This window comes from Cicer arietinum, chromosome 5 (genome assembly GCF_000331145.2).
Source record: "Cicer arietinum cultivar CDC Frontier isolate Library 1 chromosome 5, Cicar.CDCFrontier_v2.0, whole genome shotgun sequence".
Lineage (NCBI taxonomy): Eukaryota > Viridiplantae > Streptophyta > Magnoliopsida > Fabales > Fabaceae > Cicer > Cicer arietinum.
The window spans coordinates 54,123,741-54,139,580 of record NC_021164.2 but is presented as its reverse complement, the minus strand read 5'-3'; the positions used below and the strand labels follow the sequence as shown (position 1 = coordinate 54,139,580).

The following is a 15,840-nucleotide window of genomic DNA, read 5'->3' as shown; positions in this document are numbered from 1 at the left end:
TGTGTAGAAATACAAGTCAGTAAATATTAATTAATTTTTTGCCTGGAAATATTATTAATTAATTAATTATATATTCTTCAAAAAGTATCATTGAGGAACGAGGAGGCACATGCTTTTTACTCTTGTTTCAAATCCATTAATAATTAAAACTTTATTAAACGATTAAAAAATCTAACCACCAGTTCACCACACAACACATGTAGCTTACTTTTCGTCAAACATTTTAAAATTTGTTTAATTTTGATCCACAAATTTTTTAAATAGGTTTATTCACAATTTTTTTTTTCTTCATAAATTACTATTATTATTAAGTACTATGATGTGCCGATAAAATTTATAAAATTCTATAGTTATTTGATTATAAATAAAATAACTTAAATAAGAGGTAATATTGTAAGAAAAAAGTTACACCAAATCTTAGTATTTTTTATATTCGAAAGACTCAATAATTTAATTAAACAAAAAATGTAACTAAAATATTCTACATGAATGGATTCAATTATTTAATAAAATAAAAGAGAATAATAATAGCAAGTATAGATATTTAATTTGATATTATGTGGATTGTTATTTGTTGGTATTTATTCGGTTGTTTTCATCAATTTTCCCACTATTTGACCACTCAAGTACTTCAACAAACACCAAAAACACATTCACTTCCATGCTTTGATCTTTTCTTCCATTAAACTAAAGCTACCATCTTTTTACAACGGTTTGTTTCTCACCTTCCCTTTTTGTTCCCCAACTCCAATTTTTAAACCTTTTGTAACTAAGAATCTTGGGGTCATTTTAAAAGATCTATATTTGAAAACCCATTTGCCTAAGAATTTTCCTTTTTATTTTCTTTCATTTTAGTGTTAACAAGAAGATGGGTGTTGGAAATCAAGAAGCAATTAAGCAGTTGCAGTCTCTGATGGAAAATGGTGTGTTATCAAAAGTTTAAAAATTTGACTTGCATTATTCTGTTCTTCTATGATCTCTGTTGATCATTGACAATTTTTTTTTTTGTTGCAGTGGATGAAAAACTGAAGATCACATTCAAGGTTTGTTGTTGTTTTTTTTTTTTTTTTTTTTTTTTTTAAAAAATTATATTTTAGAAGTTTCACATTCATCCAAATTTTGTTTTTTTTTTTTTTTTTTTTTTTTCTTGATCTTGGTTTTTTAAGTTATATGATTAATGATCTGCAACCTGATTTGAAGTTAAAAAAGCATTTCTTTTAATTCCTTTTTTTGAAGGAAAATTAGTCCAAAAGTTAAAATTTGCTGCAAAATTGATCTGGATTTTTTGTACCTCACAGTTGAAGAGGGTAAATCTTGATGTTTTTAATCCCTAATTAAGGATCTTTCAATGTTTTTTTCTTCTTTTATGAGATATTAAGCCTCTACATTTTTTGTTTTGCTATTTTTGAGAGTGAATATTTTTGCCATCATGAGTTTTAGTTTTCTTCCTGAAACCTTACTCTTTTAATTGCAGAATATGCACCAGGGCTATCCTACCGAAACATTAGCACGGTTTCTCAAAGCTAGGGACGGGTGTGTTGCCAAAGCTCATAAAATGGTTAGTAAAATCTTTTAGATTGAATTTCAGCCAGGTTGGTTGATCTTAAGATTACTTGAGTTTTGATCTTTGGATGTATATACTTTGCTGACAATTGAAACTATTGCAGTTAATTGATTGTTTACATTGGAGAGTGGAAAATGAGATTGACAAAGTTTTAGCAGTGAGTTTTCTCTTTCTGCAATTTTTTTTTCATCTTCTGAATTGATCGGTTTTCTGGTTATCTTTTAATGAAACTTCTTTGCTGAATTTTTTCATTGAGTGAGTACTATTATGCATCTGAATCTATTTTGATTCATTTCTATCATTGATCAACTTTTAATCTGTTAGAAACCTGAATTAATGAAACTTTTTATCTATTTTGGTGCACACTTTTATCATAAATTAAATGTTTACTATAATTCTAAATAAGATCTTAATGATGCTGAATTGAATTATCTCCTTTTTGGATAGCAGAAGCCGATCTCTGCGGATTTATACAGAGCTGTGCGAGATTCTCAACTCATAGGAATGTCTGGTTACACAAAAGAGGTGTTCATTTTTTAATGTTTTTAAGGAAACTTTTGTGTTTGAGTTATTAGAAGCTAATAATTTAATGTTGCAGTATGCAATGAAAAGAGATGTCTAATTTTGCAAAAGCGCTTGTAACATGTACTTTCATTTTATGTCTAAGAGAACGAATTTTTCTGATATAATATCATAAATAAAATTGGAAATTTATTAGTGGTTCTATATATACACAATTTATAATTTCTTTCATTTTTTGGATGAATTATGCCAGGGCGTACCAGTCATCGCTGTTGGTGTTGGGCTCAGTACATATGACAAAGCATCTGTAAGAATCTCACCATACCGTCTTTTTTTTTTTTAATTTAATTTAATACAAATTTTATGAATTAGACATTAATACTTGCTAATCAAGTCTCTCTACAAGAATGCTCCAGAGTTTTAAAGATTATCTATTTGATGTTAAAATTCCAGTTATTTATTTATTTTTCAGGACAAATACTATATACAGTCACACATCCAAGTGAATGAATATAGGGATAGGGTAATCTTGGTAAGTACCTAACTGTTTAATTTATAACATAATATAAAGTGATCTCCAAAGAAAAAGTAACTACCAATTTTAGTTGAATTTTGTTGTTGACATATTTGCCTTTAACAACACATTTCTAAATTCTAAAATTATATACCATAAAATAAAGGGAACCCCAAAAGTAACTGCTAATTTTGATCAGACATTTTTTGTACAATTTTCTCTTATTAACATTGTTCTTTTGCGTATTTAAATTTTAAAACATATAATATGAATATTAAAACTGAAATATTCATACATTCAAATAACATTGATTTTATTAAATTGAAACAAGAAAACTAAATATTGTACAATAAAATATATATACATCTAAACATCATGGAAAAGTAGACAGGTTGATTTCTTCTATTTATTCCTATAAACTCTCTTATGACCTTTCTTATTTGAAAATTTTATTTTAGCCAACAGCTACAAAGAAGCATGGACAATATATTGGCACCTGTGTGAAAGTCTTGGATATGACTGGTTTGAAATTTTCAGCACTAAACCAATTAAGGGTATGTTAGCAATTGAGGAAATATTATTTTTGATGACAATGTCACTGCAATTGAAGTAGTATTATCAAATAGCGGCGCTGTAGCATAACAGGATTTGGACAAATTGCTATTATTCTGCAATACACTATTTAATACAAAGTATTGTTGGATAGTGGCTATAGCCGTGCTATTGTACTGTAGTGGAGCAGAGTTTGAACAAACTTCTATGTTTCGTGATCCGTGATTGACAACATTGAATTGAAGTTTCTCATGTCTCGTCTCTTAATGTATTTTGATGCTTTTATAGTTGACATTTCGTGTTTGATCACTGCATTTTGCAGCTTTTGACGGCGATATCTACAATAGATGACTTGAACTACCCGGAAAAGACAGACACATACTATATTGTTAATGCACCATATGTATTCTCTGCATGTTGGAAGGTTTGTGAGTTTGACCTTCTTCACTTCTCACCTTTAATTCCATTATCATAATTCAAATTCCAAAGATTATTAACTGAACTCTTTTAATAATAATTGGAAGGTTGTAAGGCCTCTTTTGCAAGAAAGAACAAGGAGGAAAATTCAGGTGCTGCAAGGCTGCGGGAAGGATGAATTACTCAAGGTAAACGTTAACATTATGTCGTAAGCGCATAAATTCAATGAGCTATATGTATGTGTTTGGATATATGCATTGAAAAACCCTCTCTATGTGGTATGTCATAAATCTTTCATATTTCTCCTTCCTAATTTTTCACGAGGAAGTGTTATCAAGTAGCAATTATAGCAACATTACAGCGTAGCAGAATTTGAATAAATCACTTTTGTTCTGCGATATGCTATTTAGTATAAAATGTTATTAAATTGCAAAATTTGAATAAATCACTATGGTTCTGCTGATTGAACATGATATTGTGACTTGAAAAGGAACATAACCAATCCGAATTTTCTTCTTTTTTCTCAGGTAATGGACTATGCATCTCTCCCACACTTTTGCAAAAAACAAGATTCGAAGTCATCAAGACATAATACATCAGCAGGAGTAAATACTACTGAAAACTGTTTCTCCTTCAATCATGTCTTCCATCAACAACTCTACAACTACATAAAGCAACAAGCTAACTTTGTTGAGTCGATATCGCCAATGAGACAAGGATCCTTCTATGTAGACATACCAGAGCCAGACCCTGATGATGCCAAAATAGCAAAGACCATTGAAGTTGAGTTTCACAAATTGGAAAATCAGAATAATGGAACCATTGAAGTTGAGTTTCACAAATTGGAAATTCAGAATAATGGTTTTACTAACTCACTAAATGGTCTTGCAGTTAATGGTCATTGAGTGGAAATTGGGTCACTTTTATTTCTTGATTGCTTTATGATATATATCTATTTGATATGGAAGGTTATACCTGTTCTTTATAAAGGGTTATATACCAAGTTATTATTTTAGATGTAATATTGTAATGTTTGCATCAACTCGATGCAAATATCTTCAGATACACGCTTTAATCTAATTTCTATAACCATGTTGGATAATGAGTATATGATATAATATTTGTTTAACATAGAAAAGATGGCACCATGTTATAATTGCTATGATATAACTATCTTGATGCATTGTTCCTTGTCATCTTTATTTAGTTATTTGAACTCAAAAGTTTTACTCAAATGTTAAGTTCGTATAAGGTGCTTTCATATTGGATAATACTTGCATATGAATTTCCCTCTAGGTTTCAAAATAAATTAATACTGCTAACTATAATTAAAATGACAATGTCTTTTAATTATTTCACATTAACTAACATTTCACATACTCTTCACGAGAGTAGTTCACTTCAACTGTCTATCATCAAAACAAAATAATACATTTTGAAAAATAAAAAACACTATTTTCGGAACTTTAATTCCTCTATTCTCCTAATTTGTTCGGAAAAAATACCTTAATTACAACTTTTATAAAAATTTGTAGGTGTTGGATAATTTATATATATAAAATTAGGTGACTTCAAATGATTAATTGTTAGATATACCCAACAAAACTCCATAGATACATTTATAGTGCTTTCACTTAACTTTTACTCTATCTGACACACACACATGACACATGACATAGGTCCAGTGAAAGGATTCAATCCACCAATCATGAAAGCTTAATATCAACAGAAAAATACCAATATTTTTTACCAATAGATTTTAATTTTTTTCTACTGGTTCCATTTACATATAATGCATGTCCCCAAACTATTAACACCACACAATATACTTTCCTTCAAACACACTTCATTATCATAATCTAAACAAATTCCTCAACTACACACAAATCAACATGTTTTGTTTTCTCTCACATTCATTCAACACCTTCTGCACAAACTATACAGGATTCTCACCAGGTAAATAAGAAGCAGATCCACCTTCAACATAGTTTTTCTTCCTATGAAAGATACCACTGATATTCGGCAACACGGTTTTCTTCGAAAACGAAACCTTCTCTTTTTCCAACTTCCTCACTTCAACTGTTGTATGAGGAGGAGGAGGAGGAGGAGGATTCTGCTTTTGAAACCTATAATGCTGAGGAGATGATTGCGACGACATCTGTGTTTCAGCCAGTATTCGAGCTGCAGCTTCGGCTGCCTTTTTCTGCTCCCGCTCGCGCCATCTTCGAAGCTCGCTCTCTACCGCCCTCTTTGCTGCTTCGGCCATCTCAGCCTTTTTCAAGGCCTCTTGTGTCGCAGTCTTCATATCATCAATCTCCTTCTGAGTTGCTTCCAACTTTTGCAAAACCTCGTTTTCGCTAGCCTTCACGGCTTCTACCTGTGCCTTGGCAGCATCCACTTTCATGTCTGCTAATTTATCAGACTCCTCGACTTTCCGATTCAGCGACTCAAACTCCTCCACCGAGATTGTAATAACGGCACCAGATTCCGACGACGTTGATGCGCGTGCAGCACTGGTCCTTTCAGTTAGTGCTGTAATCTGCTCGAGAGCACTAGCTTCGGCTGCTTTTGCTGCTTCTGCTTCTTCCATTGCTTCTTTAAGCTTTTTCTCTGCATCTTCTAATGCAAGCTTGGTAGCTTCAGCTTCCTTCTTTAACTCGGCTGTCTTGTTCTTCATATCTTCTGCTTCCCGCCGTGCATCCTCGGTTTCAGATGTCAGCTGACTCAGCGTCGAGATCATTTCCTCAGATGCACCTCTAACCTTAGATTCTTCGGTCAAACAGGTTTCAAGCTCAGACCTACTTTTGCGGAGTTTGACATGTAGATTACCGACATTGGATTCCGTTTCCGACTCTTTGTCCTTCAATTCCAAATGTTCTTTCTTTACCTTCTCTATTTCCACCTTCAGAGTCTCTACCAAGGTTCTAAGAGAGTTTTCCTCATCGACTACTTTCTGCAGTGATTCTTTAGCACCATCAAGCTCCGAAGTAATGGTTTTCACAGAGTCCAAGTCAGATGACCTTTTGTTTTCCATTTCTGTTTGCAGAACTGCAATTTCACTCATTGCCTCAGCCAACTGCACCTCAAGATTTTTCGTCAGATTAGGACTGAATTCCTTTTTTAAAGCAAGTAATTTCTTTTCGGATTGTTCAAGGGTAGCTTTATATGATTGTCTAAGAGCATCTTTCTCGGTTAATATCGATGCTTGCTGTTGCTGTGCTTCCACGAATGCAAGTTTTTCTTGCTCAATTGACTCCTTTGCAGCTGAAATTTCTTTCAACAGCTCAGATACCCTTAACGTGTTTTCCTTCATCAAATTTTCAGCTTCTGCTGCTTGCTTGAGAGCCAACGCTGTTGCATCCGAGGATGAATCATATTCCTGACGAGTTTTCCTCAGTTCTTGCTTAGCAGCATCAAGTTCTGTCATTATTGATGCATACCTTTTAACTGCAGTTTCTAACTCTTCTTTCCAGGCATTGTTTATTCCATCAGAGTCGCCATACTTCTGTTTCGCCTGAACTTTTGCAGCTTCTGTTGCCTTGATTGCTAACTCCCTAGATTCAGTGATAAGTTTTAGCTTTTGTGTCAACTCCTCGACTGTCCTTTTAGCCCTTTGGAGCTCCACAAGAGCTTGAGCCTTAGTAGTTTCAGCATTCTTTACTTGTTCTTTTAACTTGTTTAGCTCTTTTTGGGCTACATGAAGTTCTGTCTCCTTCGCCAAAACTCTCTAGTGAAAGAAGAAAATTGAAAATTACATAATGAAAAAGACAAAATGCATTATAAGCTTGAAAGAAGGAAATAGAATATTGCCATAAGGTAACCTAGTTCAGTTTTCAAAAGATAGAAGAGCTTGTTTAAGGAAAAGCTTTTTGTTTCCACCTTCTAATTATTATTAATAATTACAAATAATGTGACATTGTTTTCACCTTATTTTCTGTTTTCAAAGATTGATATTTGTTTCGTGTGAAAACAACATTATATTGTTTTCACCACTTGTACAAATCTTTGACAATGGAAAAATAAGTTAAAAAAATAGGTAGCATTTGGTTAATTGTTAGTGAAAACAGAAACCATTTCCAGAAACCAAACATATCTTTGTGTGTTATCCAATTAAAAGTAGACTTCTATGGTAATTAATTATTAATACAGCGAATATAGTTTTGCATAATGTTATTACATGGAAGACGTAACATAGTTCTCGAATTGATCAAAACAAGTCCCTTCATATCCATGAGATATTCCCATTTAAATGGTCAAAACGACACCATGTTGTGACCAAATCTACAAAAAGAACTGAACAAAAACAAAGTATTCCAACACAGTTTGAATATCTTTCAACCAAGAACATTGTTGAGACACCCCATAAATCTTGTTTCGAAATGTCATAGGCGATATCTGCACACAATTTAGTAGAGTATAGATGATTTTATGAATATGATTTATCATAAAAAATCCAAACCATCTACAACTTAAGATAATCTAACTCAGAAGTCAGAATTATATTTTTTAAATAAAAGCTACAACATTCTGAAAGTGTTATCATAAGGGCCAAAGTAAATAAAACTGAAAATATGTTAAAAGTGCCATCAGAATGGATTAGTGTCGAAAATAGTGATTTGTTCTATAGCCGCAATTTGCTACATTTTGTACTAAAAAGTGTATCGTTGAACAATAGCAATTTGTTCAAATTTCGTTACACAGCCTGCGCTATACTACTATTATAGGTGCTATTTAACAGTACTGCAATGGATTTGTAGCTGAGAAAACCTACTAATACAAAACTGAAAATTACCTCGGCAGAATAAGCTTTTGCCTTCTTAATGATAGGTCTTTCCCCAGAGAAAGCACCTTCACCAAATAGATTCACAGCATCTTTAACAGATTGAAAAGGTGGGCTGGTGTCAATCTCTCCAACCTCTGGTTTTGGACTTGGATTGGGAGAGTCCGTAGCAGTGTGCCGGATTTTCGCTACCATTGTACTTTAGAGATCTAACTATTAAGCACCTCAAAACCAACCTGTTATTATAAACATGTTAGAGGAAAGAATTTAAACTAAAAGTATTATCATCACCATAAACTAGTAAATAAGGAAATTATCCACATAAAAGTTAAAGCAATCCCAAGTTTCAAAAACAGCTTTTCAAACATAGGCTCTATTTGGTAAAAAAATAGAGGATGACGGATAAACTAGCTAATAGTGGATGAACTTAAAGCAGATAAGCTGACTGATAGTTGATAGGGGATAAGCAAGCTGATTGAATTTAAAATATTTGATAATATTATTAGCTAATTGATAAGTATAAAATGACATAAAAATATATTTATTAATTAATATTTAAATTTGTTCAATTAAGATAATGAGGGGTAAAACTGAGAAAAAATATGGAACACTACAAGCTATAAGATCAAACGCTACTTGAAGTAGTATCTTAAAAATGCTATAAGCTCGTGATCTATTTTGGTCATATGAGCTTATACGCTATAAACTAGCGGTTTGGCCTTGCCAAACGCACACATAAAGTAAGACCACAACAAATAACCTTTAAAATAGGAATTTGGCATAAAAATGATTGCTGTGCAGTGTTAATACTCTAACTCAAGATAGATATGATTGGAAGACCTTATAATCAGTAATAACACTGGCCATCAGGTTCATTGAAAAGCTTGAAACAGTAAGATTCTCTCTTAAAATACTTAATTTACCTATCAATAGCTTACTTTGGATTAATTTCCCACACAGTCCATGATTCCAGAATCTAACAAGTAAGATCCATTAAAAACAATACACATAATGCATAAACTCAGCAAATAATTAATAATAATGCAATTTTAACAATTCATGTTAAACATGAAACAGTCCATTCACAATTGCAAAACCTAATACATAAAGAATGTCCGGAGCTTTCAGCTGTGCAAATAAGTCCCAACAACCAAAAATGCAAAAATTGCATGCAATTCACAATTAATATGTGAAAATAGCACCAAAATATTTCAAATTCAACTCACTATTTTAATTCCAAAGACTTTTTCAGTTCAAAGCATCACCTTCAGAATGAAAAGAACATAAAAAATTTAAAAATATTTAATTAAAATTTGTCGACAAACACAAAGTCAAGGGTCAAAATCACAGGGCAAATGAAGAACACTGCAAATTGAAAGTCCATGAGCAAACAAAAAAAACAAGTTGGGTCTAAACGACAGAAAACAAGACCAAACACCACAAACAAAACTTAAATTTAAAACGACAAAAAGAAAAGCAAAAACAGCGAAGAGTAACAAAAAAAAAAAAAAACAAAGGAAGCAAAATAAAGTAGCTAGTTCAAAAACCCATCAAGAAAATCCAAAATACTTTAAAACCCAGAATCTCAAAAACAATAAACCTTCTAGCTTTAACTAAATCAGCAAGAAAATCCATCAAAAAAATTAAAAATAAAATCATAAACTCACCTTCCAGAATCGATTCTTCAAAACTTTTCAACTACTAAGAAACTCAGTGATTTTGAATCTCAAGTGAGAAAGAGAGAGAGAGTTGGTGGAGAGAGAAAGTGATGGATGTGTTTGAAAATACAAAAGCTGTTGAAGACAAATTTTTTGCATCAGCATAATAGTAACAAACAAACAAACAAACAAGACGGGGAGAGATGAGAGTGTAATATCAGCTGCATCCGTTTCTATTTTAAAACTTGTGTTCCTGCTTCGGGGTGTGTTTGCTTTGGTGACTTTTAGTTTGTGAAAAGACGTTTATGTCCTTAAGATGAGGACACAGCTTGTGAAAAGGGGTAGGAACATGTGAGTGTCCGCCACGTCATCATATCACGGTTCAAAATGAAACAGTGTTGGTGAGATGACTTAAAATATTAATAGGACAATTGAAATCATATTTTATTTTATATAAATTCCACTAAATTTATATATTATTTATTTTATGAAATATTTTAACTAATCAAAGAATACAAATTAAATAATGTGTTTTTAACGTTTCAATTTTATTTTTTTTTAACTACGGGATAATGGAAAATTGAAATAGTTGACGGTGAGAGAAAGAGGTGTTAAGACAGCAAAAAGGCAAGTCCTTTTAATTTGCCCTATTTCTTTCTTCATGGTTGTCGCCAATAATTGCGAAAATAAATTGAAAGTGAGGGAAATTATTAATTAACTAAATAAATAAAGTAACACAAACTCTCACACGCCTTTGCTTTGTAATCCACTCATATCTAATTGGAGCTCGACAAAGTTATAGAAAGCTCAAGACTAACCTAACATCTACAAAGGTTGTACTATTGTCAACGAGTGTTTTCCATAGGCAGCGGAATGCAAACTCTGTCTTGAATTGAATTGAATTGAAGTGAAGGTTAGCCTGGTCCAAAACATACGTGACACTTGACACTATCAACGAGAAATTTGTATTACCTACTTTTGTAACTAGGGATCGAAATTGGACCAATGCCTATAGGATATGTACAAAAAAATACCTACGATCAAAAAACGTAAAAATTCACATTATAGATGCAAGTATAAATGCGACTAATTATCTACTAAAATAAATAGATATGAATGCATTAATATTAGAGGTAGATGTTGAACCAAGATTAAATTGTTGTATTGTAGAGGTTGATTTTATAAATGTAAAATTATGTATAGAAAAACTATTGATCACTTTAAAACCATTAAAATAAATATAAATAAGTAATAAGTGATTTTGTAACAAGAAAAACATTACTATTTAGTAATGGTAATCCAAATTTTACTAGTTATGATTAAAATATTAAAACAATGAATACTATGAAATTCACACATATATATGCCTCGTCAGCTCTTGTTTGCAGTTCTACTACTACTTTGTTTTTGAAATTGACTTTTCAGTCATATACATGTCTAGTGATCGATGTTATTGCTCCTACCATATTTCTACAAATTAAATGGAAGTTCTTATAATGCCCAAAATCTAAGTTTCTTTATTTTTTAAAACCTAAGTTTCTTGATTTAGGTAATATAAGTTTTTATTTTATTTTATAATTGCATAGAGTTTTGAGCATTGGTAGACAAGCACGTGAGAATCTCCTCAAATTGCCATGGACGATACTTAGGCTTGACAATCAAAAACAAAATTAACCTTTTTTTATTGTTAAAACAAAATCAAACTTTGCATAAATTAAAGTTGGCACAACAAAATTGAATGGGCACAACGAAATCAGCCATGTGCCTTTTATTTACCTGATTGAAAAAACTGTAAAAATTTAAGAGAATCATGTGATTGAATGAGTACTATAAAAAATATGAGAGTGAATTAAAAGGGTATTTAATCTGCACCGTTGATTTACATCCAATGGTTTATATTTGTTCTTCTAGTTTTTTCTCATTTGATATATCCCTGTACATAATCCACATATATATTTCGGGTCATGCATATTAAATTTTTGCAAAATAGATTTTTGAAATAAAACTACAAATAAAAAATTGATTTAAATAATTTATTATAAAAAATCATTTAAATATTTAATTTTTGTTGTATAATATTTTTTAAAGAATAAAATTTCAAAAAAATACTTAAAAATAAGATATTTTGAATAATTTCTCATAAAAAACATCTTCAAGATATATCTTTTAAAAAAATATGATTTTATTATGCTAAAATCTATATATAACAATGAATATATAAGTTATTATATATGAAAATTATTTTTATAATATACAACAAATGAGTACGAAATAAGTTTTACAATCTTTGATTAAATTTTTATACAAATAATCTTTAAAAGTATAGAGTTAAAATTAATTTTTTAAATCTATAATGAGTAGATCCAATATCTCTAAACAATTTTTTTTCAATGATCATCTCGTTAAAGAAGGAGAATGAACATGTAAATATATTAAAACATTTTGGCGAAATTGACCAAACCACCCTTAAAAGCTGAAATATAATTACAAAAAATGTCACATATTTTGGTCGGGAGAACGTTAAAAGGTTTTGCCACAAGACCTAATTTTTCTTTGCTTTAAATTTTCAACCCTTATTTGATGGAAAACATGGGTGGATAGTTGTGTAGTTAACCAATCATCTTGGTTCGTTACTATTCACGAAAGTGGTATTCGGGATAAACATTTTCCATTTTTAAATATATATAAAAAAATGTATGAAATATAACATATAACATGATATATATCATTAGGTTATGTATGTGCATCATCCAAATTAAAAGTGAAGTCTTTAATTCATATATCCGCATGAAGTATTTGAATTCTAGGGGATGGTTAAGAGAATGCTTGCGGCTTAAAGGGTTAAGAGAATGCTTCCTCCAAGGAGTATGTTTTTCCATATTTCTTGCACCAACTTTCAAATAATATTTCTAAGAAGACGAGGTGAGAGAGCTTAAAGTTAGTATTACATTAATAATATTCATTAAATGAGAGAGTCAATTGTATTAAAACTCATTATAAATTATGAAAGATATAAATTGTTTTGTTCAAGCTTCACATTTGCATTTGTAAAATACATAAAATGACTTGCTCACTTCTAGCTCTTCAATGAAGAGTGTATTTTGTTTTTTATAAACGTTTTTTAATCTTATATATTTCTTATTTTATATATATTTTTATGTTTGTTGCGGTTTGTTTATTTATTTATTTCTATTTCTTCTTTGCAGTTTTATATTTATTTTTTAAATTTTTGTTGATTTTTATTTGTAAATAGAGTCGTTGACTTGATAATTTAAAATGACTGATTTGACACCTTATGAAAAATATTAAATCTTAATAAGCGTATATAAGGTGTGGTTGAAAATGAATTCATCACATTAAAAGTTTTTTTCCTTTATCAATAAAATTATTTTTATCATTTGCTTTTTATTTCTTTTCACATATATCATAGAGGCTTACTTATTTGTGTCAAAATTCAAAGGAACAATAAAAATCACTTACTTATTTTTTTATTCCATGTATTCTTTGTTGTTTTTATTAAAGACTTCCTCAAAAAATGAAATAATTTTAAATGTCGACAATTATGAAATATTTTTGAATATGTTGACAGAAATAATTTAAAAAAATTTATTGAACATAAATACAGCTGAATAAAAATCTACAAATGGTCTTAAAAATTTAAAATTTTATTCGATTGAATTTTATGAACAATGAATTTTGAAATATAGACAAATATATCTGATATCGACAAAAATCAGAGAATAATAACTCAATTTAAATTTATAGTATTTAAAAATTAAATATACATTCTTAAATAAAAATAGCTAACTATTAAATATTAGAAAAGATTCAGAACTATTTTTAAAAAAATATTTACAAAACAATAAGAAATATAGAAATTGTGTCTATAAAAAAACTAATACATAACTAGATAATATGTAGTCTACTTTCACCTTTTTCTTATAAAATAAATTTAAAATCGACAATATGTAGTCTACTTTCATTTTTTTTCATAAAATAAATTTAAAATCGACGTGTCTCAAATATGATTACTACAACAGAAAGAATCTATAGAAAAAAATTAAATAAAAAACACACACAACTCTATTATTATTCTCTTTTACTTATGGTTTTCCAAATGCTACATTAATTACATTAAATAGCAATAAAATAAATAAATATGGTTGTACCCAAAAAAAATGGAAGATTAAATGTATTTTTAGGTCAAAAGATTAAGTGTTAAAAATTATTTTTCAAACTAGTTGTAATTATAAATGTTATTAAAAGTCTACCTTATAAAATAAAATTATTTTGAATTGAGAGGGTTTTGTAATATTTTTGGATTTGTCAAGGTACAAAGGAAATAATTTAAGAGGATTTATTGGACACAAATACACCTAAATATATGCAATGAATTCATTAATGGTTTTAATTACAATATGCAATGGATAATTTAAAGTGTTTATTAGGGGTTGGGTAGCTTGTCTGATTTAGACTAAGGTTGAACAAGTGAAGGAGAGTAAAAGGACTATTCAAATCCGTGGAGGAGAAAAATCAACGTTCATCATGATGTAAGAGTAAATTTATTTGCTGAAATCAACCACTTTATTATTCATATCTTATCTTATTTATCTATAATAGTGTAACAATGTCTTACATTATTAGGATTGCAATAAGGGACCGAGGGTATTCGACAGGTGCGGTGGCATAGGGCATCCATTTTCTTTTCTCACTAAGTATACATATACTTCATATACTCATTTTTTAAGCTAAGGTGTTTCCTAAAGATTATATTGTCATATTCAAATAATTTTAAATAAAAAAACTACTTTCAATCTTTTTTACAAGAAGCCGTTGGAAAATTTGATGTATATTAATTTTTATTGATCTAATTGTCTTTTATACTACTATTAGAAAAAAAATTAAAGATTATCTTACAAAATTTAATTTTTATATCCCGTTTTAGTATATATACATTTTACCTTGTTAATTAATTATAAAAGTATTTGACTTTAATCATAATGATCTTTATAGTCACAATCATAATGGTATTTTATTTTTATATTGTCGGCATATAAAAATTAAACTTTATTTTTAAATAGTTCTAACCCACACATATACCTACACTAGTTTGAGAGAGAGACCTTGAAGAGAACAATATTCTCTTAAGCATACATATCTTGACCACCTGTGACTAATATAGAGAAAGACCAAACAAAATAGATAACAAATTATTAAGTGAAATGCAAGAAAAGTTATAATTAAAAAGAAAAAAAAATAGAATAACATAACTTGAATGAATTGAGCAATTTAATTTTTATGGCCCATTAGTGAATATATTTTTTACCTTGTCAATCAATTATAAAACAATAATGGTCTTTATAGTCACAATCATAACGGTATGTTTTTTACATTGTCAATATATAAAAATTAAACTCTATTTTAAAATAGTTCTAACTCACACACATGTCTACACTAGTTTGAGAGAGAGACCTTGAAAAGAACAATCTTCTCTTGAGCGTACATATCTTGATTGTCATAGGATTGAAATTCAGCTAGCTTTGACTAATATAGAAAGACCAAACAAAATTATTAAGGGAAATGCAAGAAAAGTTATAATTAGAAAGAAAAAAAAGTAACAAAACTTGAATGAATTGAGCAATTTAAGTAACAAAAGAGAAGGTAGCTGATGGGAATAAATTCAGAAACACCATAACAAATAAATATATGACAACAAATTAATCAAATAAAAGTGCATAAAGAAGACCAATATTTTAACGTGAAAAATATATCGATGCAAGGATAAAAACTATGAGTCGTCAGGACTAAATAAATAGCTCTACTATAATCAAAT

At 29.7% G+C, this 15,840-nt stretch overlaps 2 protein-coding genes across 4 annotated transcripts; one reads left to right on the top strand and one right to left on the bottom strand.

Moving 5' to 3' along the window:
• Window positions 1–555: 555 nt before the first annotated feature.
• Window positions 556–4,707, top strand: LOC101507505 (SEC14 cytosolic factor). The gene is made up of 12 exons (XM_004498089.4): window positions 556–712; window positions 856–923; window positions 1,015–1,043; window positions 1,475–1,558; window positions 1,668–1,721; window positions 2,015–2,089; window positions 2,340–2,393; window positions 2,559–2,618; window positions 3,059–3,154; window positions 3,475–3,576; window positions 3,677–3,757; window positions 4,097–4,707. The coding sequence occupies exons 2-12, from the start codon at window positions 869–871 to the stop codon at window positions 4,472–4,474; spliced, it is 1,068 nt and encodes a 355-aa protein (XP_004498146.1). The 5' UTR covers window positions 556–712; window positions 856–868; the 3' UTR covers window positions 4,475–4,707.
• Window positions 4,708–5,291: 584 nt separating this feature from the next.
• LOC101506743 (WEB family protein At5g55860-like) lies at window positions 5,292–10,221 on the bottom strand. Of its 3 annotated transcripts, none has more exons than XM_004498087.4 (4): window positions 10,017–10,221; window positions 9,273–9,325; window positions 8,362–8,585; window positions 5,292–7,296 (listed from the first exon to the last, which is right to left on the bottom strand). In XM_004498087.4, exons 3-4 carry the CDS (start codon window positions 8,542–8,544, stop codon window positions 5,506–5,508), a joined length of 1,974 nt encoding a protein of 657 aa, XP_004498144.1. In that variant the 5' UTR covers window positions 8,545–8,585; window positions 9,273–9,325; window positions 10,017–10,221; the 3' UTR covers window positions 5,292–5,505. The 3 variants fall into 3 exon arrangements, with proteins under 3 accessions (XP_004498144.1, XP_004498145.1, XP_004498143.1); XM_004498088.4 differs by having other exon boundaries at window positions 9,288–9,325; XM_004498086.4 differs by lacking the exon at window positions 9,273–9,325 and having other exon boundaries at window positions 10,017–10,220.
• Between the last annotated feature and the right edge of the window lie 5,619 nt (window positions 10,222–15,840).